Genomic DNA, 26030 nt, shown 5'->3' on the forward strand with positions numbered 1-26030 from the left:
CCAGGGTATTGCCCATTGTGTGTTACTAGAAGCACACACCAGCACGGTAGCAGACAGGCCGGTGCAGTAGGCGAGCACCCCTGCCTCCAGCCAGTCTAAAGTGCTGCCACAGTCTCCCTCGCTCCTCCTGGGATCATAGGCCCTTAGCTTCTGGATGCTGGGAAGCACATCTTGTGAAGGAGCCTCTGCAGGACTGCAGGCAGGTCGCAGCCGCTCATGCCCAGGCTGCAAACCTGAGTGTGCTTCTGCCACCAGCCGAGGCATGAGAAAACGTGGTGAGGCACTGTAGGCTAGCCGCTTTTTACCTGAACCACAGCCTCTCGGGTGCGTGCTGCCGCAGCAGTTAGGAGGTCCAATTCCTCGCTCCTCTTGCGTGCAGCGATGTCCAGTCTCCCAGTTCTTATCTGGCCTGTGTCTCTGGGTCAGTGGCCAGTCGCTGCATGTCTGTCAATGCTGGCTGCTCAGGCCCCAACGTAGCTCACTGGAACATTGTCTTTGAAATGGACAGGTCCTGCAGCACACAGGCCAGATGGCAGCCTGATAGTATAGAAATGAACACATAATGCCCTGGGCCAGCGGAGCCACACACAATGGTGGCCATCTTGCAGTCTGGCTTTCTAGTGCCCCTGTTTGCATTATTCTTAACATGTGAAGTAAGCAATGTCCATGTATTCATATTGAAGTATCTTTTCTATCTTCCTCAACATTGAAAACTTCATGCATTGCTTCTGGAACCATTTTAGATTATTCCTCACCCTCCCTAATGTTTTGTTACAATATAGTTTTTGCTCTGATTTGCAATTATTACATCTCCTCCACTGCATCATAACAATCACAAAATGATACCATTCACCTCCACAAACATTTAACAGTTGTCTATAGCAGCCTTTTGTTTGTCCAATTTATACAGCTAATTATTAACTACACAAAGAATGGCTGACTTTAATGCTAACACCACTGCAACAATTTTCAGCATAATGGTAAAAGTGCTAAATTACTTTGCCAATTAAATTTGTTTTTTAAACTAAATACACTATTGTAGCAGTAAGCACTTAGTTCAGGACCAATGCTATCAGTTAATATTTGATCATGCTAAACATAGACTGCTCAAGGGAGGAGCGGCGACTGCTAGGAGACTTGTTTGCTTGGTAATCTCCTCCCGCCCACACTATTTTTTGATGCGTGGCACTGCCCTCTTCTGATATCAGCAATAAAGCTTTGCTCAACAACGCAAATTGCTCTACACTGTTGTTGCATTCTGCACCTTTTTCAGTGCTATCAATTAGCTTTGTTTTTGCTCCTGCTGTGCAAAGGACTGTTGGATGCTGATTAAGTGAGGAGCGGTGAGAGCTGGAAGGCTAGTTTCTTAGATCATCACCTCCTGCCACACGCTGTTTGCAAATATCTTCTCTTCCCCCTTTCCTGTTACTAACTGTAATAAAGCTTTATTTAGCAAGGCAGAGTATCACAGATGTGCAAATGGCAAGATGCACAGAAGGAGGCAGTCCATTTAGATTTTATACTGATAGTTCTCTGGTTAAACAAAACCTATTTCCTTGAATAGCAATGTTATGGTAAGACAGACTCCTCCACCAACTTTAGACAAATGCTGTAATGATCCAGGAGCGTCCCAGGTAACTCACTTGGGAAGCATAGATCTTAAAGATCAAATTGAATCCGGACTCTTATTAACTGGGTCAGTTTGAGCTTTCATTAACAAAAAGTATTCTAAATCTGAGCAAAGACATCAAAGGGGTCATTCTAACCCTGGCGGTCGTCGACCGCCAGGGCTAAAATGACGGGGGCACCGCCAACAGGCTGGCGGTGCCCCGCAGGGCATTCTGACCGCGGCGGTTCGGCCGCGGTCAGAAGTGGAAAACCGGCGGTCTCCCGCCGGTTTTCCGCTACCCTTCTGAATCCTCCATGGCGGCACCGCCATCCTGTTCCTGGCGGTTCGCCCGCCAGGAACAGGATGGCGGTATGGGGTGTCGTGGGGCCCCTGGGGGCCCCTGCAGTGCCCATGCCAATGGCATGGGCACTGCAGGGGCCCCCGTAAGAGGGCCCCACAATGAATTTCACTGTCTGCATTGCTGGTGCCACTGCACCCATCGCACCTTCCCACTCCGCCGGCTCCATTCGGGGGAATGGTTGTTTTACACTGGGCTGGCGGTCGCCCGCCAGCCCAGTGTAAAACCCAGAATACCCGCAGCGGTCTAATGACCGCGGTGCGGTATTCTGGAGGGGGGAACTCTGGCTGGCGGGCGACCTCCGCCGCCCGCCAGGCTGAGAATCACCCCCAAAATCTCTAATCCTACAGAGCATACAGAGATGTGAAACAGTTGCATTTTGTTTTCAGTAGAAGCTTCCAACAGAACTAACACTAGTGATTTTCATTCTCTATTCCCAAACTGGACTTCATCTCCTCTATGAGCTTTGCGCCTTTTAATTAGTCAACCTTATTACAAGTGCTTCATCTCTTATGGTACTTGTATTAATATGGATAGGATTTTATTCATATTTTTGACAGAGTAACCCATCTGGCAAACTATAAACCAGGACCTTTGTTACCACCTTTAGTGGTTATTTGTCATTGGCACAGACCATAATGATTTCATAAATGACAAGACCCGCAATTTGTTGCATTAAATTAGTCTCTACTACTTTTCAGCTACTGACAAGGATTCCAAGACTGCTCGTAACATTTTCTGCAAGAGAACCATAACACTCAGCATTAAAGGAGCCTCTTCCGAGAAGTTACTGAATTCCTGTATGCATCATCCAATCTCAGAGCCTTTTAAATCACTTAGGGCCAGATGTATCATCAAGGCCATTTGCGAATCGGAAATAGCGATTTTTAAGAAGCCGCTATTTCCGACTCACAAAGTGCCATGTATCACATTTGCAAATCGGTAATAGCGATTTCTTAAAAATCGCAAATGCTATTACCGATTCGCAAATTGCAATACCGGCCCCATTCGCACCTATGGGCCTGTTGGCCCATATCTGCAAATTTTTTGCATTTCCAAAATTGCGATTTCTGAACCAGAAATCGCAATTTTGGAAATGCAAAACCCCAGGGTGCTGGGGGCCTAAGGCCCCCACGCTGCACCCCAAAAAAAAAAAAAAAAAAACACCATGTAAGGTGCACACATGCCAAAAGGACATGTGTGCTTTACATGTACAATTTAAAAATGCATTTGAAATGCATTTTTAAATTTGGCACATGGTTACCACCAAGTTCAACTTGGTGGTAATTAGCGATTCAACAAAATGTTGTAGGTTTACATCTATGTCAATGTTAATTACAGCAAGTTCACAGGCCCCCGAAGCTTTCAAGAAACACAGTATATAGTTGAACAAAGCATCTTGAGTGATAATCAAATCTGAAGCATGCATTTGCAGGTCACCCTTTCTGCCAAGAATCTCAAGTGTTCATATATTTTAGGCTGTAATTAACATTGACATAGATGTAAACCTACAACATTTTGTTTCAGAGGACAAATTGCTCAAACATTTGTTTAATTGAAAAACAGTTGCGCTCCATGGCCTCCTGAAATACCAAATTCTGTAGTTAACAGGTCTGGCAGGAAAAGTTATACTTCCCTTTATTTAAATTTGTGACAAGAACAGGACTCCTTCCAGCGTCTTACAAAGGTATTACAATAAAAGCTCTCTCTAGACAAGAATATAGAGCTGACTCTGCTTCCTATAAATTGATTTCTGTCCTAGAGAACGGGGAAAGATGTTTTTCAAATGAATCTTTTTTTGGAAGAGTAGGTAGATGACAGTGATCTGTTCCTCTGGGAACAAGATTAAGACCTGGCACTAGTGCCCAATATAATGGATTTGCATTATGGTACTATGCCCATACGCCCACCCTCACTGGAAAGAGGAAACTATTCATGTTTTGTGGACTTCTGGTCAGCATTTGATAAGGTAGATTGAAACTGTTTATGATGCAAAATAAAGGGACTTGGGATTTCTCCCCATCTTTTTTTTTTGTTAAGGCACCTTCATGATTCAACATGGACTCTCGTCCAGTTAAATAATTTAGAAAATATGTTACTGATAATCACTGTCGAGAACAGTATCAAACTGAGATCTGTGCTGGCTCTACTGTTTTATCATTATTTGTACTTGACCGCCACAACACTTCAATTAATGAATGTAGATGTCCTACAAAACTTCGTCTAAACCAATGACAGTGTTATTGTATGCCAATGGCCTTGGGTCCTGGATAGAACTAATACAGGTCTAGAGAGCCAGTTTGATATATTATTACAGTACTGTCCTGCTAAAATCAACAAATATAAACCTCACATTATCATTTTAGGACACTCAAAAGACATTGTACCTAGGCATGAGAAAATGGAAACCAAATTATTTGGTAGTCACTTTTACTAGATCACTTACACAGAGGTTGCAAAGGGAAGCAGTTTTGAGTACAGAGTTGATGAATTTAAGAGGCTAGTTAAGTTTTGATCTATATTTCTAAGGATACTCAGTGACCTCATTTTTAAGGGCATACACGGCAAAAATTGCTCCTGCATGCTGTATGAACATCCTATATCTGCATTTGATCCATCTCAGAAGTATGTAAGATTAGATAGATAGATAAAACAGGGTATCTGGGCTCCATTAACATGCAATAGTTCAAGCTTTAAATGTTGAGTTACAGCTGTGATAAACTAAAGTTACAGCTTGCACACAAGACAATCTGCTTGTTATCAACTTGGCTAGAGGTGGTATAAAGTCAATGAAGAAGGTCTGTTCTTTGGAACTTTGAAGAGGTGCTTTTCGGTGGGCCAGTGTATATTGGAAAAAAATACTGCAATTATTTCCTATAATAAATCCAAAATCAGTAGTGATGCCTTTAGAAGAAACTTGTGTATGAGTTAATTCTAATTAAAGAATGCATTTTTTCACGTCTTGTTTGCTTGATGTGGATTATGCATCTTCAAAAAGATCATTAGAGATGAGGGTAAGGATTAAAAAATCATGTCTCTACTGCAGAACCTAGGCTTAGGCATATGTCGCTTAGCATTCAAATAGGTGTACCAGTGTTTCCCATTAAGTCTTTGGCTAAAGAAAATGGGGAGAGAGCATAAGAATCCGAATGTAATAAAATAGGTCAGTAACTCATGTTTTGCTTTTTTTGCCCCAAACTATCTCAACTACAATATATATGTTAAATTTGTTTAAAGCCAATACTATTCGTGCTGTTAAACCTGCAGTGGACTTTTTATTTGCTTTGTACGATGCTCGGGAGGCAATCTCATTAGCTCAGTATTTGAAATGTATTATTACAGATGATTTTATGTATGTTTATTTGGGTTGCATTGGTCTAATAAACAGGGTTATTATTATTATTATTGCCATCATTGTTGTTTATAGAAATGTGAAATAGTAATATATAATAATAATAGTAATGAAGTTGATGCATTTCAAGGGAAACTGCAACCTGAAATGTTATCTGGTTGTATGTGTTGGCACAAATCTTAGAAGAAATATCTATAAGTTCATGCTGTATTAGCTTAACCACGAACAGTAGCAGGGAAGAGATACCACTGCAGTCACTCTTTCTGGCTAAAGCCCAGTAGTGTTATTGTCATGAAACATGCATATTTGTGTGTTTTCTGTCTGCATAGACCCCTGTATAGACCCAAACACTCTCTGGTGGAAAAATGGCAGTTGTTAAAAGCTTAAGAGACCCATATGTTGTAATGAAATTGGAACTCCTCTATAGCCTATTTATTGACTTCTCAATGCCATTTGATAAAGTGGACAGGACAATTTTATGGAGGAAATTACTTACTCTGGGTATCTCTACAAACTTAGCAATACTGCTAATTGCACTTCATTCTTCTACATGGTGTTGAGTTTTGATGGGGGCAAGAAGGACCCAGCCCCAAAGAACTGCTTAAACCAGGGATGTTTTTTGACAGCCCTTTTTCTCTATATATTTTTATAATCATCCCGTCCAATTTGTAAATAACAAGAACGTTCCACCATGTGTTGCATCCTTTGATTTATGTGTTTTAGTGAATACAGATGATACGGATTAATTTTATCCTACTCCAGTAGGCCTACAACATAATTTCAATGCTCTGAAAGTATATGCAGAGAAACACTTTTTAAAAATTGACGTCTCTAAAACTAAGGCAATGACTTTCAGAGTAAGAAAACACTGCCACCCCCTTTGTTGGAATTTAAGGGGGAACTCACTAGAGATGGTAAAACCTTACAGATATCTAGGTAAACTGTTCTCTCGGAGTCTAGACATAAAACTACACTTCTTTCACTTAGGGAATAAGGTTTAGGATTTGATGGTGTTTTCAATTTTTAAAAAAAAATCTTCTGGAAGCAGGTATTTTAAATCTTTATTACAAATACATAGAGCAAAAATCCCTCCGACTCTTACATATGCTCTTGAGTATGCACCTATTAGTGAATGGTCATTTTTCAGTCAAGATGAAGAGAAGATTCTCTATAAATTAGCTACATAAGTCCAGCAGTGCCTGTCCAGACACTGCGGCTAGAATCTACACTCACAAGTTCTTGTGCCTCTGCAATGACAAATATAGTCTGGTGGGCTGCATGCAGCAAACGGCACTCTCAGAGATACACTGATGCAGGAATCTCTCATAACACTCAAAAAGGTTACATTTTTATTGAAAACCTTAAATAAGTTTCAGAAAAATTGGAATGCAAGATAGAAGACTTGCATTCATATACCCTTTCAGAAATTAAACTTTTCCTAAAGAATTCTATTCCAAGATTAAGCCATTCTTGAGACATTAGTGACTGCATGAAATTTAAGCTATACAAATCATTGCCAGGTATTAGAGATGATAAGCAACCTCTGAAATATTTATCCCTTGATTTAGATCATTGATGTATGTGGGAAACACTATCACTCAGGCTCAGCGGCGTTACTTGTCTAATTCTATATATGAGACAAGCTTGTGTGAACTGTGTCTCAGTGGCATTCAAGATTTATGAAATGTACTTTACACTTGCCCTGCAGTTTTAGATATTTATTTGCTTCGTATCTTTAATTTAGTATAACAATAACTGATTAATTTAATATTGTCACCTACGAATGAATATGTATGTTACAATGTTTTAGATGTTTTAGAAGCCTTTTTTAAACTGTTTTAAAGATTTTATGCTGGTGTAGTAATGGAATTATGTCACATTTGTACTCAAACTGTTTTATATTGTTATTCTCAGCTGGGAACTTAATCAATAAAATATGTTTCTCTCTCTGAATTGGCTCGGTTTGCAGTGGTAGTGCATAATGTATGTCACTGTAAAATGTTCCTCTTTAGATCCGCTAGGTTCTAGGTTTTGGATCACTAAACCTACCACAATTTGAGAATAACTAGGAAATATGATTGTAGATTCATCATATGAACAAGCCTGACATTTTGCCTAATCATTACCTGTTTGGAATGCACTTTGTGAGCCTAGGTGGGACTATCTTTTTTTAATTCTATGGTTTATATTCTAGGTCATGAGACAACAGCCAACCAGTTATCATTCCTAATACTTGAATTGACCCGTCATCCAGAAATTTTGAAAAAGTAAGTATAGAACACGCTTATTGCTTATTTACATGCCTTTTATCTTAATGGGATGGTTAATTGATTTGTGAAAAAGTCAAAACTTGTCTTTATTTTACAGAGGCAATCAGTCATTTTCACTATCTGATAGATGCCAAGTTTCATAATGTGTCATTTTAGTTCATCATAAATCTGGGTTAGAGTCTGGATGCAAATGCCACTGCGATTCTGGTGGTCAGTAGACCGCCAGATTTGTAATGACCCACAAAATGTGAATGTTCTTATGGTACTTCCATTTCTTTATTTGTCTAATGTTTAGCGGCTGGAGTTGCTAGGAATGTGTTGCCTTAACTTCCAACATTGTTGGTGTGTTTTACAATGCATACAGCGTTTTATCTCTATTTTATTTTAGCCTTGATCATGACACAGCCAGTGTTCTATAGAGGTCCTTGGTTTTCATTGGATTTCTTCCAGGGCAAGAATTTAGTAGTTCCCTGACTAAAGTACTTGTAAAAGTTGGGTTTCAAGGACAGGACTATAAAAGGCTGGCAACCAAAGATTTTACCTTTGTCTTTGTCTTACATGAGGTGTTGTCTAGAGTTGGGGCCTTATTTAGAGTTTAGCGCATGGAATAATCTTTGAAAACGTGGCAGATATTCCATCTGCTGTATTACATGTGTCATAGGCTATAATACACTTGAAATATGGCGGACAGGACTTCCTTTGTAGCATAGTATCCTGGCTGCAATATTCTAAATAAGGACCTTTCATGTAAAGACGTGTGATGCCTCACAATGGTAGTGGCGTTTATTGCTTGCTTTCTAGGATTATTGCAGGAGGTCTCTAACACTTTTAAAATGCATTGTCCACAACTAGATATAGGAAACTATGCAAAGTTAGTTACAATGTGGTTTGAATTAAATGAATATAAAGTGGTTCTGTAAAAAGCTATAAATTAATTTTCTATTTTCTTTTATATCAGACTACAAGCAGAAATTGATGAAGTAATTGGGTCAAAGGTCAATGTTGATTACAGTGATCTCGGCAAGCTGCAATACTTATCACAGGTACAGCAAAACACTAAAATCAAAAGTATATGACGTTGGAAGGAATACTCTGTTCAGCTAGGGGATGAAAGAGAATCTAAAAGCACAGCACATGACCCACTCTCTAATCTTGGTTGTGATTTGCTTGCAGTGCTGTCTAGATGAATGGAATGCAAATCCCTTTGTCTTTTTGACAAGGCATAGATGTAACAACTATGTACAGAAGGCCATAAGGAACAGACAAAAACTACTAACTCAGTCACACCGACTATAGTATTGACTAAAGAAACCCTTTGTTCTGTTGCTTAAGTCACTACGGAGTGTTTGTCATGGAACAGGAGAATTCATTACTTTAAAAAAAGACAAATAAAGCCTTTAATGGTTCTGTGCTAGACCTTTCCTCATACACAATCACCACATGTGTTCTGAATTATTTTCTACCATCAAAATATGGTTTGTCAATGCATCTTACTCACCTATGAGTAAGTGACTTGTATCAGGTGCCACAAAGCAAGGTGATAGTGGGGCATCAAATGAAGGGAAAACTAATCCAAATTACGATAGCTGAGAAAATTTTAATTTGGAGATCTTGTGTAATTAGTAACACTATGCGATCAATAAAATAACAGCTTCACAATGTTTTCCTTGAAATCTGGAGTGTCATCTCATTATTTTATCTTTTTGTGTGTTTCATGACCCTTGAGTGGGTACTGGGCACTTACCTCACAAGGTGAAAGTTGTGTTGCATTCTTGAGTCATACTGTAAGGGTATAGAGACAAAGGGGCTCATTACGAGTTTGCCGGTCCCAATGCAGGACTGCCAAACTCGCAGCGAGAACGCCACCGTCATGGTGCCCCATGGCACCCTCGATCTATTACAAGGTTTCTACCGGCCTGACCTGGCTGACTGACGGAAACTTTGAAATAGAGCTTTCCAGACGGTCAGACCTGTGGGAACAGTGCTACGAGATAGCACTCAGCTCCCTTAAAGGAGACCTTAAAGGAGCTGAGTGCTATCTCGTAGCAAAGCAGACAGTGCACATTCTGAGGGTGCTGGGCAGGCCTCTTGTGGCCCCCTGCACTTGTTCTTTGCTAGCCTTTTCATGGTGGGGAAAATGCCAAGAAAAAGCTGGCAGAGAATAAGGTTGTAATTAGCAGGGCAGCGCTGAGTTCAGCGCCATCCTGGATGATTACAAACAAGACCACCGTCACCCTGTCGGAATCTGTGATCCTGGTGGGGACAGTGGTCTGCCTGCCTGACTAGTAATGTGACGGTCAGACCGCCACAGCTATGGCAGTCTGACCACCACTGCAAGGCTGGCAGTCCTAGGACCTCCATCCTCGTGATGAGGCTGAAAGTTTCTTGTGGCTCCTCGTATTAACAAGTTATTCCTCCTATTTCAAATGAACCTCTACCTGTTCCCATAGTCACATATATACATTTAAATAGTTTTCTAATTAATTACAAAGTAAACATTTCAATGCACTAGCATTGTTTCTGCCCCTTTCCCTCTTTTTGGGTGCTAGCACAGTCATTGCCCTCATCCCTAGAACGATAGCAGAGTCCCTGACCCTAACCATGTGGTCTGGCTCAGTGCCTGCCTTCCCTTCCAGGATGCATATTCACTCTTTGCCCATCCTCCTATGAGGCTGTCTTAGTACCCTCCAACCTAAGTCCAGGGACTGGCTAAATACCACTACACCCCATCCCATAAACAACCAGCCTGTCATTGCACACAAAGGCACCCCACGCACCACCTGACTGTACTAGTGGGCCCATGTCAGGCATTGGGGATAGAAGGCATTACTATTCATCACAGAGATAGGCCTCTGGCTCTACCATTGCATAAACCTTCTCTCACAGGAACAGCCTGGTAAAAGTAATATTGTCTCACAGAACTAGCGCAGGCATGCACAGATGCCTTCACACCAAGCTACCCAAAATGACCCATGCATTCTGGCAGTTAGAGTTTCTGATTCCCTTTGAGAGGAATTCCTGGGAAGTGATAGTAAATGCATTTTACTAAATTTCTGGCCAGGCATTAAGAATAAGGGGCTTAATTTAGAGTTTGGCAAATGGGGTCCTATCAACCTCATTACAATTGCAGTCTATCCTAATATTTAAACTATAAATAAATGTTACTTTAATTAAAATATTTTCACCTTTTTTCAAATTTAAAAATAAATGTAACATTCAAAAAATCGTAAATTAATTGTATGCATAACGTTTAGTAACCTTTAGTACATAACACATAAGCAGAAACATTTTAGTTGAGCTGGGCGATACTTGAATTAAATCTTTAAAATGTAATTTTTAGTTTAATTTAATTTGCATGAAACAATTACATTTTTAATGTAACATTTAGTTAATAGTCCTGTAGTGTTTTTTAAATTATTCTGCATTTAATGTTTATGTATAAAGCCAATGTACATTGACATGCAACAAAAATTATAAATATATTTTTAAACTTTAACTTTTCAAAATGTCTCTGTACTTTACCGTAGCGAGTTCCCCACCTCCATTGCGGAACATCAAATACTATTGTAAGGTCACTCGTAGTAATAATATAGCAGTCTTTCATGATGTTTTTTACTGACTCCGCCCCCTGTTTCAGGAAGCGGGAGCATGTACGTCTACACTTTTCAGTAACTTTACACTAATAAATGGAGAATAGCCAAAAGGTTTAATGTTATTCACAAGTGTAAGAGTAAACTTGCAAATGTAGCTTTCCTTATGTGTAAGTTTACCTTTGCGAATAGGGACATTATTGCCTACAACATAATGCACAGAGTGGACTTTGAGTTAACCTCTTGCCAATGATTCGATAGCTTTCTTGTTAATCTAAGTTCCCTACTCCTTACTCAGAGGCTTTTCTCCCTGTTCTTGTGTTTGTCCTGCCTTTAGAGCTTAGCTGCTTTACCAAGTGGATCACTTATATCATTCCACTGCTGACATCGGAGAAGTATTTTTTTAAATTTTGTTTTAGAGCGCCATGGGAGGGAGGGCATGTCTTTCCTGTCTCTCTTCCCTGTCTGCTTGTTCAGACTCTCCCAGGTTTACTTTTTGTAATTTTTTTTTTTTTTATTGTAAAGAAGTGCTAAGGGTTATGCAGCTGCACACTCCTAAAGGTAGTTTGCTTCTTTATTTTTGCTCTCCTGCAAATATTTTTTTACATTTACTGTTCAAAAGTGGCTGGCAGCCACCTTAAAATTGTACTGTTTAGTTACTAAAATACCAAATAATGTCAAGAGTCAAGTCAGTCGTGTACTAGTATTTTAGCATCCTTGATGGAGAAATAATGTTGAACTCACTAACTTCCCAATAACTCTTCTGCAAGTTTATGTATTGTGTGTACATCATAGCTGCACCAATTAGCACTGTATTTTGCTTGTTATGAGCGGAGCCTACATTGCAGCATGGCTACTACCCCTATCATCCATGTCAGCTTTTTCCCTGTTGTAGTCTCTAGCCCTTTGCCTTTCTGAGCCCCCTTAACTGATCGTACTTCTGTTATGTAGCTGATGTGGTGAACTACTGGCTTGATGGTATCCCACACTGGTGATTCTGGATGTCTGTTTGGCCAACAGAAATCAAGCATGCAGGTCAGGCAGGATGTGCTTTTGAAGACGACAGTCACATTATCACAGTGACACTCAGTCAATAGATTAGCTATTTGGGAGTGGACAGTAACAGCTGGCAGATCAAAGAACAGTTTAAGCACTATCTTGTGTGACTTGGAGATGCAAGGGGGGGGTCTCTTATTTATTCCCACCTTTACTCTCCCCCAGATGGGTTTCCAGTCACAGGAGAAGAGAAAACCAGTTTGACCCGGTATGGTGGAAGGAAAGCTCATTTAAATGGGGGAGTGGCTTGAGAGCTGAAGACATGCTTATCTGCTGGCAGCTGTGTTTCACCATCTTGAAACAGTGGCTCCTTTGTAATTTTATACTAAGGCAAAAAAGATGTAATACAAAAGAAGGTAGGAAGACTGTGAGAAAATAGTTAGAATTGGGTGGAATAATTTCTCCAGTCACCCCCTAGTACACACAATAAATAAGACACCTCCACCATCAACTCCTGAGAACATTCCTGGGCCTAGGAAGACTCCATCGGACGAAGAAAGCCCTGCTAGAATAAGACTTCTGACTTCTGGGGTAAGAGAGCTTACCAAAGAACTAACAGTCTCCTAATTCTTGCTGGCACCCAGGAAATTGAAGTAATATCAAAGGGTCAAGTGGTTAGCCTTCAGTTTTCCTGTTTCAGGTAAACAGAAAGCTGAAGTCTGGGCCCTGAGTGAGACCTGACTGGAGAGAGATGAAGAGAGACCTGGGTGCAAAACTGCACTAATGCAGTTTTACAGCAAAACGTTTAGCACCGGCTTGCACCATTTCTGTGCACCAGATGGACACCATATTTATGGAATGGTGCAAGCCAGTGCAAAGGGTAGGCTAGAGTAAAGAAAAATAATGACGTTCGTCGGGTGGGGCTGGCGGTATGGAAGAATGGGGTTTTGCACCAAAAAATGACGTTAGGCAGGTTAGAGTAAAAGAAAATGACTAACCTGCCTAGAGTCATTTGCTGAGGCAAAACCATCCATACCACATGGCTCCTGTCTTAGATAGGACAGGAATCATGCCCACCATCCCAGTTGCCAGCACAGGGGACCAGGGTCCCCTGGGCATGGCCATTGCACCCAATGCCATGTAGGGGGCCCATTTCAGGGCCCCAATGGCACTTTAAAAATGAAACAAATACTTACCTGTAGTTACCTTTTCTTACCTGGGATGGGGTCCCGCTGTCCCTCTGGTGTGGGTGGGGGTGTCCCTGGGGCCTGGGGAGGGCACCTGTGGGCTTATTCCATGGTGTTACACCATGGAAATATGCCCACAGGTCCCCTAACGCCTGCCCTGAACCAGGCGTTAAAAAATGGTGCAAAGCAAGCTTTGCACCCTTTTCTGATCCCACCTTCCCCTTGCATGATTTTTGCCTGGGAGGATGAATAAGGCACTAGGGACTTAGGTGGTCATTACAACCTCAGCGGTCTTTTTACAAGACCGCCGAGGGACCACCGTGCTGAATACCGCCAGTGCAGGCGGTTTTCTGCTCTGCGCATTATGACCGCTGGCAGCCCTCCGTCCTTTTCCGTACTGGCGGAGAAGTGGAGGTAGCTCCACCTCCACCGCCCATCAACAGAGCACTGCCCACAGAATCACGTCCTGTGATTCGCCGTGGCAGTGTTCAGTTGACGGGGTGCTGGCGGTGAAGCTGCCCCCATGGATCCCGTCCCCTCCCGGAGGATCAACGGACCTGGTAAGTTGATCGTCCGTTAGGGGAGGGGGTGGGGGGGTGTTGTGTGATGTGTGGGTGCATGGGGGTGTGTGTGTGTGTATGTAGAGGGGGTGTGTGAGTGCGTGTATGCATGCAGGGTTGTTGTGTGTTTGGAAATGAGTGCGAGACTGTCTGTATGTCTGTATGGATGTGTGCATGTATGTCTGAATGTGGGTGTGTGCGTATGACTGTGTGTGTGGCTGTTGGCATGTATGCTGGTGTGTGTGCGGGTATGTGTGTTGGTGGTGCCTGCGTGCATGTCGGGTGTGAATGTGTAATGTAATGTTGGGGGTACGGGTGGGAAGGGGGGTCCTGCCACCTTTGGGGGTGGCAGGGGTGGTGGGGGGTGTAGGGGAAGGACTCGGGTGGGGTGTCCCCTATCAGTGCCTGGGAAGGAATTCCCTGGCACTGATAGTGCTCACCGCCATGGATTTCATGGCGGTTCCTAACCCCATGAAATCCATGGCGGTCAGCCGGGTCATGATACCGCCGGCGGTATTGTGACGACCGCCGGGCTGGAGACCCTGGTCTCCAGCCCAGCGGTCGTCTCCACCCTGGCGATCGAATCGGACAAGTGGCGGATGACCATGGCGGTAGCCGCCATGGTCATAATTCCAAAATTTTTACCGCCAGCCTGTTGGTGGTAAGACCGCTGCTTCTCCGCCAACCGCCAGGGTTGTAATGAGGGCCTTAGTGTCATTTTTTGCCCAGGAACGCCTACTTTGCATCTCATTGATGCAAGGTAGTTTTCCGCAGGCAAAAAATGACTTTAACTCCAATATTTTGGCACTAGACATGTCTAGCGCCAAAATATAAATATGGAGTTAAGTTTGCGCTGGATTTGCGTGAAAAAAAATTACACACAGAGTATAAATATGTCCCTTGGTGTCTACGAACCTGCCCTTAGTAGCTGATGGTTGGAAATCTGATCATGAGGAACTTCTCCAGAACTTTAAATAAAATGTTGCTTAGCCATTTTTGGACTTCTGGAGGCCTGGACAAGGTGCTGAAGTGTGCTCAGTGAGGTCTCACTCACGGTGGGCATGAAATTCATATTTAACCCACTCAGCTTTTGATGCTGCATCCAATGGCTTTAGCCGGAGCTCAACAACAACGTAAATTCAGGAAACTCAAGAAGGCCACAGTCCTAGACTTTTCCACCCAGGAAGATTTGAACGTCTACTTTGAAGACCAAGGGCTCGATTTAGATCTTGGCAGTGTTACTGCCAAACTGGTGCGATGGCAGACCCAAGAAGACTGTCAAGTCGACAGTGTTCCGCCCGCCGTATTTAGATGTTACAGTTCTCCAGGTGTTGTACTGGCGACAGTTTTCTGATTGAGGGAAGATATTGTGTGTCCCAATAGACATCAAACAATGACAGTGGCTATGGAATACAGGTAAGTCTCACACACAAACACACACTGTACCTTTGCCATTTGTGTCCCCCTGAACAAAACTCTACACAACACATACACTCTATTGTCCATTGCCATTCCACCACAACAAAACATGTTCCACGTGCATGCTGCAAACACAAATTGCCATACATCTGTAACAAAACATACACACACTAGTTACACTGCATGCACACAAGACACACCCACAACAACCAACACACCTCACTCATCTACACAAACACACTTACACATCACAACTACACACATCATGACAACAACCGCCACACAACAATCAAAGCCATATGCAAGTGGCACACATACTAACACAACCGCAGCACCCACTGCGCATCCCTCTACCTCAACCAGCCAACCGCACACCTACATACACGTACTGACTGACGCACACAATTCGAAGTGCATTATTGACAAGTAAAGGTCCCCTTGCAATGTGCACACATGGACACAGTTGACAGGTGTGACTGTACCCTCATTGTGGTGCCAGCATTCATTTACCAATGAATACTGAAACCAAATCACATTTGTTTATATGTGCAGTATGTGTTGTGTATCACCATGTCCCCACCCGTGTCTGTTCCACTCGTGCCCACCATATGCATGTCACAGTAATCTAAAAACAATTACTGTGACATGTATATGTCTGCAGTGGTCCCAAGCTCATGTGCAGTGATTCCCGAGTGTACACAGCCAATGGGGTTCCCTACCTTCGTGACCAGCGACGAGGGGTTAATGTTTTCTCCATGGTCCATTGGTCTCTCTGACGGGGGTGTTATCCAGTAGTGTCCAGTTGGAAACGGAAGTGGAATTAGGAAAAAAAGGTGAGTTTTCACCCCTCCTCTCCCAGTTTGCCAAGTCAGACATTTTGCTTGGGGGTAAGGCACATCCACATCTGCATGGCGTTAAGTGTGGCTGGCGTCTCGCCACCAGCCACTCTTTACAATGGTGTTGTGGTGGTGGATTTGAATCCTTGGCAAAGTCGGTGGGACTCGGGCGAGTTATCATGTGTGGGACCGCTAACTTCTAAATTGGGCAGACGGACCGCCAAATGAGCGGACAGTGTTTCCGTTGAAAAAGTAGTAGCAGACCTGTTACTGCCACCTTCTAAATCAGGCCCTAAGTCACAAGGTAAAATTTTTAAACAGGAGGTTCTGCGTAGCATATGTGACCTCTTCGCTGGCTCGGTAATCTTGATTTTACACCTAAGTCCCATCTCACCTGGGATCAGTTACATCTGATTGGTGTTCTACTTTTTCATGGTGCTTTTTTCCCTAAAAATGTAAAAGGTCATACCTCCGGTTCCACATTAGTTATTTTGATGATCTTGGTGTCTTTTTGCTCATTAAAATGTACTCTATATTTTTATTTTAAGTACTTTAGGAATTGTGTTGTGTTGAGTTCATTGTTTTAGAATTGTTGTGACTACTTGAACGTAGTATGCACTTCTTTCTAACAGTAGGATTATCTTGTGGAATCCTGTGTCACTTCTTTTTGTTTCCATTTGTAAGTGGTTCTCTGGTTTGGTCAACAGGTATTAGTTTTCTACACTTACGCAATACAAACTTGATCTTAATCAATTTGAGCCTCTAAATCCCTCCACCCACTGTAGCTCCAAGTGCATTGTCTGTCTTCCTTCTAATTTAGGAGTACTACTATGAGTGCATTATTGTACCAGAACTTAAGCCACTTTATTCATTGCATTTCTCAGTACATAAGATGTGCCTAGTAACCCCAAAACCTCGGGACATGCACCATAACATTAGTGCAAAGTAATTCTGTATTGGGTAAAATAGAATACTATGCATGTAAAGAAACAGGATCCATCCAGTTGCCACAGATCCTCTTTTTTATGGGATAAAACTAATTTTCAGCTGCCAAGTTATGCTTCACTTCTTCATATATAAGCCTAATAAAATATACCAGTGGACCCACGTGTATTCTATGTGTCAAAATAGTATTCATAATTCTCAAAGAAGTATTCAAATTTTAAAAATGTATATTCACTTTGGTCATCAAAGGGTCCTTGTAGCACGCTCTTCAAGCACAATACAACTGCATTTTATTGTGTCTTACTCACCAAACAGACTTATTTGCAAGGAGGAGAATCAACATATTCTACTGTTTGATTTGCACATGAACACAAATCATTAATGTCTTCCTTTTTTAATTATTGCATACTTGGATGTTTAGCACTTTTCAACCTCTCTTTATTATCTGGGCCTCTTTAGGGCAATTTTATAAGGCCCAGATCTTTGTAAAGACTTTAAACGTTATATGAAAGTCACGAGTTGGTTTACTACTATGATAGTGCTGGAAGAATTGTACTACTACACTGACCCTGAGTAATCATCTGTCTACCTATACAGCCGGCAGGGAACGGATTGGCATTTCTCTGGAAAACTGCTTGCAACATTTCCTCCGTTTTTAAACCAATGTTTATAAGAGGCACAACTTCATGTGACAGATTGTGCAAGCACACAGGAAAGTGAATAGTACCATATCACATCTCCCAACTGGATCACCACCCGTTGTAGGGCACTTGAAGTGTGGTAGCTGTAATGTGTGTCAGCTCACATTAAACACCAGGACTTTGAACAGGGAGAACCGTATATGTCGTTAAATCAGCAAACTACCTGCAATTAAAACATTTAGTGTAAGCAGTGTGAGACCCCTGTCGCAAAAATATGATGCTTAAAATACACAGGACTCTTAAGAGTTATATCCTGCAGTGCAAAGCTAGGGTGAGGATGAGACACTCTAAACCACGTTGACTCCACATTAGTCAGATCACAAACACACTGCAAGCAAAATACATTGCCAAGTCATAGAATAGGTGTTGCGTAACTGAAGGGTAGGTGACTGTGTTAGTGTTGCTTATGTATGGGGCTAGTACCTTTGCTTGTGGTAAGCGTAAACGGGACCGGGAAGAGTTGATTTAGGTGGAGTATACGTGCCACATGGTAAATAAAAGTTTCAGGCAATACCATATTTAAATTCAAGCTGTATACATTTTTGCACAGGGTACACATAAAGTGAGTCACCCTGCATATGTGGCCAGCTAGGAGTAACACATATACTAGGTGACAGAAGATCATGGATTACATATATATGATATGGAAGTGTCAGGTAATAGCCCGATATTGGAAATGTGTTGTTCATACAATATGTATTGTAAAAGGCTGAATGGTAGTTGACCATTAAACCATGTTCCCTTGGTCTGTATTCACCCTTGCAAAGAGAAAATCAAACACAGATTTTCAGCATATGTCTGCTCTTGGCTTAAAGAGAGCGGCCATTCGTAGGGAACAGACAACAGCCCCCCCCCCCTTTAGTGAAGTGGTACAAAAACATGCAAGAATGAGCAGTGGCAGAGGAGCTCCACATATTAGAGACTTGTACAGACCCTACAGCAGCGGAAGATATTGAACAGTTGTGTGAGATCTCAGGTGTGTGTCCCCGATGCGCTGCCCCCCATTGCCTAATGATGATTTTACTGACTATTAAAATAGTTGGTTTTAATTGCTTTTCCCGTAGTTTGCTTTCCCTTTCTGGAGCACCTAATGTTTGTATGTCTATTGTCTTTTGATTTTTTTAATGGTTGTGTGAACAGTAGAAGATTTTATAAAATGGGTGCACTTGCCCTTGCCTATTTTTGCAAAATAGATTTTGTTTAGGCTTTTATATGAGTTGTATTGAACCCTCAGCTTAGTTTGAAGGGATGCGCTGGCCCTGTGCTTCAGCGAGCAGGTCAGGGCACTATACCACAGTAGCCTATTTTCTGCAGTACTTGGTTTAGAAGGCGGAGCAGAAGGAAACAAAGAAGCAGGAGACATGTAGGGTTAACAGAGGGGATAAACAGACAAAAGAGGATGGGGTAAATAGGAAAGGAGAGGGAGGGGTGTTTGGGATTGAGGTGTATCGAGGAAGAGGAAAGCCGAGAAGAAGGAGAGAGATTGGAAAGATAGGTGAGGCTTGAGGGAAAAAATAGTTTGGGCTAGCGGGAGATCGGTCAACTAGGAAACAAGAGGAAATGTGTTGAAATGGTTAAGATTCAGACTATGGAACCAAACAACCTCAGTGATCTCAGATTTCACATTTAAATCATGGGATATGGGCAAAGCAATTTTCTCCCATGGCCCTTGTTTTCTAATCTCTCAGCATTCACAGAATGTAGGAGGTCCTGTTTTCATCATTTACTATATAAATAATTAATTCACCAATCCATTTATCACTTTTTTGTTCTCCTCAGTGAGATATCCTAAATGTGACAGTTATGCCGAGATGTGGGCCCCATACTCACTATGGCATAGGACTCATGCTTACCCGACTGACAAGGTCCAAATAGGCTGAAACCCATCTGGTGTTACCTGCGTTCCCGTTTGCAGGAGACCTGGTCTGGCATATCTGGCTGGACTACTACTGGAGGAGAATCAATGGTGATTTCCATATGGCTATTTCCTGTCTGAGGAGGGACATTGGACAAAGAAATGATGAACTGCACTGCTCCAAGAGTAATTTCCGGTGGCTTAGATTAATTCAAGCATTCCATCCATCACGTTATTTGTTTATTTGATTAGGGAAAGAAAGTTTATTGCACTCCCCAAAAACCTTTTCTATTTTGGATTTGCACCTATGTGCCTCGAGTACTTTAGGTTCCGCAGTACTGGGAGATAAGCCCTTTTCTTGTTGGCATTGAGGCATACAGTGCCCGAGAAGTCTGAACTTTTTCCTTCTTTGCAATATGAAATGTGCTGAGAGAATGGGATTTACATGAAAAAAGGAGTAAATTATGTGTTTAAAGCTGGATAATTGGTCACACTCAAAAGAGTTGCTGACAGTGCAGGCAGTGATGGCGAAAAGAGATAACTTCCTGAAGATGTATATATATTAAATTTTGTTGCAGTAGATGCATTGAAGTATTGTGATGTATCTTCGTTTTCTCTTCCCAGACTCTCAAAGAAGTACTAAGGTTGTACCCAACAGCTCCTGGCACTTCACGCCTGTTAGAAGATGAACTAGTCATTGAAGGAATTAGAATTCCAGCTGATGTTCCAGTCATTGTAAGTCCAATCACTCTAGCTTCACAACAAGAGCAGTAAACTGTGGCACCTTAATGAATTTCAGAATTTTAAATGTGTTAATTTTAAAGATTTGAGTCCCTCTGCACACACAACTTTAAATTTTATAGACGGTCCTAGTTTTAAAATCATATAGTAAATGGTGTTGTCGATGGACAATACATATCTTAAATCGTTTGTTGTTTCCCTTTTAAACATTATGGACATCAGTTTTTAATCAGATAAGGGGACCTACAACATATCTTACCTTTCTTAATTGTTTTCATTCACTTTTTACTTAATGGAGTCTCCCTGATTATGACACTGTTCACAAATTTGGCAGAAAGTGGTCTGACTGTTGAAAATGATTGTTGTTTCTTGATGGATTTCTCGTACATACAGATGTAATCTAGAAAGGATACATGTGTATGTTAGTTGAAAGCCCTCATCTAGCATAGGTTCACTTTAGCCTCCTAACCCTTAGATGCCTGGTATAACTGTGTGACTTGTAGGGTTACAATGGCACATAAATTCACCTTTTGTTTCAAAGGGAGTACTTCACAGCAGCACTGATCAATACATTGTGATACTTTCTTCATACTGTTTCGTTAAGAGGTAATTGTCCTCTTTGCCCTGACCAAGCACTTCAACGTTCTGCTTGTTGAAAAGTTGTGACCGCCTCATTTGAACAACCGATTATCCAATATTCCATTCCTCAAACCGTGCAGCAGCTTATATTGTTAGACTGCAAATTCACACATTTCCAGAATAGATGCCAGTCACCCATCCTCAGAGCATATTTCTCTGTGATTCCTCAATCAACAACCCTCGTCAAAACACTAAATACCACCCAAAGTATAACATTTAACTTGTTACGGGCCTAAGAGACATTTCTTTCTAGCAAAGTCCTTCTAGACCCAGACCCCAAAGTCTTAACCCTATGCCTTAACCAAACCGTAACACATATCTGTGAACTATATGCTTAACTTCTCTTAAAACCATAATAGCACTGCTGTTAACAGCTTAGTATATGCTGGACCTGAAAAATAATCAGATACCCACCAACATGAGGAATTCTGCAAAAGTGGCATTCACCAACCAAACTTGCCACCATGAAAGCATCAATCAATCAATCCATTAGGATTTATAAAGCACGGCTAATCATCCATTAGGGTATCCAGGGTGTGTTATAGTTAAATTAAGCAAATTACTGTCACCAAGCCAAACGTCATTATGTACACTACCTGCCAGGCAAACAATGCAATGGTTGCATGGCTCTCTAAAAAACAGTGCACACATTCTTTAACAATTTATTCAAAAACAAATATATTACACAGCAGCAGGCTTCAAGGTGTTTTTGATTTTGACAATCCATTTTGGAATGCACCACAGGATCTCACCATTCTCTTTGTTCCTTATTCCAGCCTATTAGGCTCATGATCCCCAATTACTTATCAATGTTGTTTATCCTCCTCCATAGTCTCTCCAGCGAAGCACTCCCATATTTAAGTTTATCTAAAAGTTTCAATGATCAGTGGTTATCAGTGGCTCAGTTCCACGTTCTCCTTTATCTAAACCTGGACATCTATTTTCTTCGTGCAGACTTGACCCCAAATCAAAGTTTTGCCTCCCCACAGTCCACAAAAAACCATGCCATGAAAAGGGCCCAATTGCTAAATTGCACTATACAGTACGTAAAGAAGACTGTAGTAGTACTACTTACTACAAAATGCAGTTTGCAACTTGTGGGCCATGATCTTCAACTCTCTTACATTTTCTATGGAAAGATCTCCACTAATGTAAATTTACTATTTAGTAGTAAACGTGGAAGGGGCCAGAGGAGTGGTGGAAATAAATGTAGAAGGGACCAGTGGGAGTGATGTGAAAATGGAGAATGTCTACTATAAAATGGGAGAGTTTTAAGGAAAAGTAAGAAAGTGGTTTGTACAGAACAAGCTACCACAAACACTCACTCACAAAAGAGTAAGCCCATTGGTACTGACAAGCTGCACTTGCAAAAAGAACTAAAGGGGGGGGAAGAAGTAAATGTAAACCAACCCACGTGGTCATTCACAGATACTGCAACTCACTCCCATTGAAAATAATAGAAGCAAGTACGGGTAGTTAAACTAACACCGAACAGGAACTAATGATGTTAAATAAGATTAAGTGGGCTTTTAAAATACACAGACACGCACAATTGACGATGCAACAAATAGATTTTGCTCCAATTCGTATTTCATGAAGTTATTTTGCACAAGGAAAAATTAAGGAAACTGATAGCAAGCTGTTGTATTTGCAGCAGTCTTTATTACGTAAGCACAGCAAAATTCGTTAAATATCTATGTGCGCTAGTGCAGTGATTTAGTTTGGAATAAATCTTTTTGGATCTATTCCCTGAAAGGCAAGCAGCAAACATGGCACAAAAAGGCTTTGCTCCCTTACAAAAATGTGTGTAATGCAACTGATGGCTCCAAGACACTAAAAGGCTGGCTGGACAAATCACAATGTGTGATGATGTCAGACTATTTAAAAATAAGATTTAGCCTGGTTAAGTTCAACACCAAAATAGTGGGTGTGAAGGGCTGGCTATTCCGCTATCTTTGCTGCACTCATATAGGTGCATTTTACATGTAGAAATGTATTGTTAATGTGCAGATAGTTGTAGGGTGTGCATGAAAGCACGCCCACCTGTTGTGGCATCCATTTTCTGAGGCAGGTCACTTCTTTAACAAAAATTATTTTCACCTTCACCTACATAGGCGATATTTGAAAGTCTTGAAACATGCGCAAGGATCATCTAGCACTATAATTTAAGTCGCTGCTCAGGTGTGAAGTTGCCCCACCCCCATCTATTTAGGGGGTCTCAGAAGGCCAACACCTTGAATCTCAGTCTAACATCTACCCTGATGTTCCCCTTCGGGCAGAGCTGGAATGTGAGCTAAAAGCAGACATATAGAATGTTGTAATACCCTCTCTAAATTGCATCAAGAAAGTCTCCTCAATGTGCAAGAAGTGATTGAGGGTCACCGCCAGGGGAAGCAGCTGGCAGTACTTAGTACCGAACGCAAGAGTTCATAGGAGCAGTGTGGCCTGCTACTGGGAAAGTGAACAGGTGTGGAGGAGTCTTCAGGGAAGAATGCCTCAAATATTTCTCTGACAAGAACAGAGGGCTGGATGTTGAGGGTTGAATGCTGCTGCAGGCGGCAGACCTGGGAGAAAGCTGGTGGATCAGTGAGTTTGATCTTCTAACCTACTGACTCCTAAGTCAGATTACCACTACCCTCCCACTTTCTTCCCCCATAACCTCCAGTGCTTAAGGCAACTTTGTCCAGTCAATGTGTGGCTCTGTGAGGTTTGTTTGAGGGCTTTTACAGACTGCTTACTGCTCCTGTTTACACAGAATACTGTCATTGTCTCACTGCTAGGCCTTTCCTCCCCCCACCCCCCAGTTTTTAGCCCATTTTGGCTATTTGGGGCAGTTTGCACTTAGGCTCACATAACGTTTTGTCCACATAAGATATCCATGCCAAATTTGCATCTTTTTTTCAGCATCCTGGGGATTCTAAAGGTACACAGAATTTGTGGATTCCCCTGAAGGGGACGGAGAAAGTAGGCAAAATACAGCTATATTTTGGGGGTTTTGGGAAAAATGGGAAAAACGCGCTGCAGAATAAACAGTTTGGTACTTTCCCTACAAATGGCATTAATGCAGGATTTACAGTGCTAAAATCACCATCTTCTCAGCTTTCAGGAACAGGCAGACTTAAATTAGGAACCCACATTTTTCAACACAAATTTGGCATTGTACCAGGAGATAGCCCATTTTTCCGTGCTTTAATCTCTGTCCAGTTAGTGGTAGAAATGGGTGTGAAACCAATAGTGGATCCCGAAAATCTATACATTTCTGAAAATTAGACAAAATTCCAAATTCAGCGAGGAGTAATTTGTCTAGATCCTTCAAGGTTTTCCTATAGAAAGTAACAGTTGAAATAAAAAAAAAACATTTAAATTGAGTTGAAAAAACAGCTGTTTATGTCTACATTTTCATCTGTAACTTTTAACTAGGGCAGATTTTCGAAAACAATATACTGTTACGTCCGCTTGACCCTTTTGATTGTGAGGATATATAGGGCTTGTAGGTCTACCAAGAACCCGAGGTACCCAGAACTAATAACTTAACTGCACCATTCAATGGTTTTTCATTGTGTACCAGGTATACAGTAATTCCTTTGGTACAATATAAAGAGTGAAAATAGGTATCAAGGGAACCTAGGTTTTTCCGAAATGAATGAAAGATATGGATTTTAGAAGCAGTGTTTATTTCCCTATGTCTGGATTAGGGGTACCATTACCAGCATGTAAATTGGAGAACATTTCTCAAGATTACTTCTTTTTTACACACTGCCTTATATTTGGAATGTGCAAGGCAGAGAAAGACAATTGGTAATAACACTTGTTCTACTATTCTGCCTTCCCTTAAGTCTCCCGATAAAAATGGTACTGCACTTGTGTGTGTAGGCCTAGTGCCCGCAACTGGAAACAGCCCAAAATACAATGTGGGCACAGCACATTTTTCCACCAAAAATGGACCCTTTTTTGCAATGTGCTTAGCTGTGGATTTTGGGCTCTAGCTCAGCCAGCACCTAGGGGAACCTAGCAAACCTGTACATTTCTTAAAACTAGACATCTAGGGGAGGGTGACTTGTGTGGCTCTCACCAGGTTCTAATACCCAAAACCCCTTGCAAACCTCAAAACCTGCCTAACAAAACACGTTTTCCTTACATTTCTGTGATGGAAAGTTCTGGAATCTGAGGGGAGCCACAAACTTCCTACCACCCAGCATTCCCCCAAGTCTCTCAATAAAAGTGGTACCTCACTTTTGTGGGTAGGCCTAGTGCCCGCGACAGGAAACGGCCCAAAACGCAACATAGACACATCACATTTTCCATCCAAAACTGACCCTTTTTTTTGCAATGTTCCTAGCTGTGATTCTGGCCCCTAGTTCCGCTGGCACTAAGGGGCACCTAGAAAACCTGTACATTTATGAACTAGACACCCAGGAGAATAAGGATGGGATGACATGTGTGGCTCTCACCAGGTTCTGTTACCCAGAATCCCTTTCAAACCTCAACATTTGTCTAAAAATACACATTTTCCGTTACATTTCTGTGTTGGGAAGTTCTAGAATCTGAAGGGAGCCATACATTTCCTACTACCCAGTGTTCCCCCAGGTCTCCTGATAGAAATGCTACCTCACTTATGTGGGTGGGCCAAGTTCCTGCAACAGGTAAGGGCCCAAAATGTATTGTGGATACATCAAAATTGTCCATCACAAAATGACCTGTTTTTGCAGGGGGGACTTGTGGGGAAGCCTACCAAACCCAGACATGTATGAAAACTAGACACCAGAGGAAGTTCAGGTGGGTGTGGTTTGCATGGATCCCCCAACATTTTCTTAGCCATAATCCCCTGCAAACCTCAATATTTGCTAATAAATCACATTTTCGTCACATTACTGTGTGGGATCCCTGCGCTGGCACAAATTTCCTACCACCCAGTGTTTTCCTCTATCTCCCAATGAAAATGATACCTCACTTGTGTGGGGGGGGGCCAAGT

General features: G+C 41.7%; 1 protein-coding gene across 2 annotated transcripts in view; it reads left to right on the forward strand.

The window, feature by feature from the left end:
* The window catches only part of LOC138260125 (cholesterol 24-hydroxylase-like), a 279929-nt gene that overhangs the window by 193840 nt on the left and 60059 nt on the right, over positions 1-26030 (forward strand). For both annotated transcript variants that reach the window (XM_069208300.1, XM_069208301.1), the window contains exons 10-12: positions 7514-7586; positions 8548-8632; positions 20303-20413. In XM_069208300.1, the coding sequence (XP_069064401.1) occupies positions 7514-7586; positions 8548-8632; positions 20303-20413 (269 nt within the window). The remainder of the gene's footprint in view (positions 1-7513; positions 7587-8547; positions 8633-20302; positions 20414-26030) is intronic.

Source organism: Pleurodeles waltl, chromosome 9 (genome assembly GCF_031143425.1).
Source record: "Pleurodeles waltl isolate 20211129_DDA chromosome 9, aPleWal1.hap1.20221129, whole genome shotgun sequence".
Taxonomy (NCBI): domain Eukaryota; kingdom Metazoa; phylum Chordata; class Amphibia; order Caudata; family Salamandridae; genus Pleurodeles; species Pleurodeles waltl.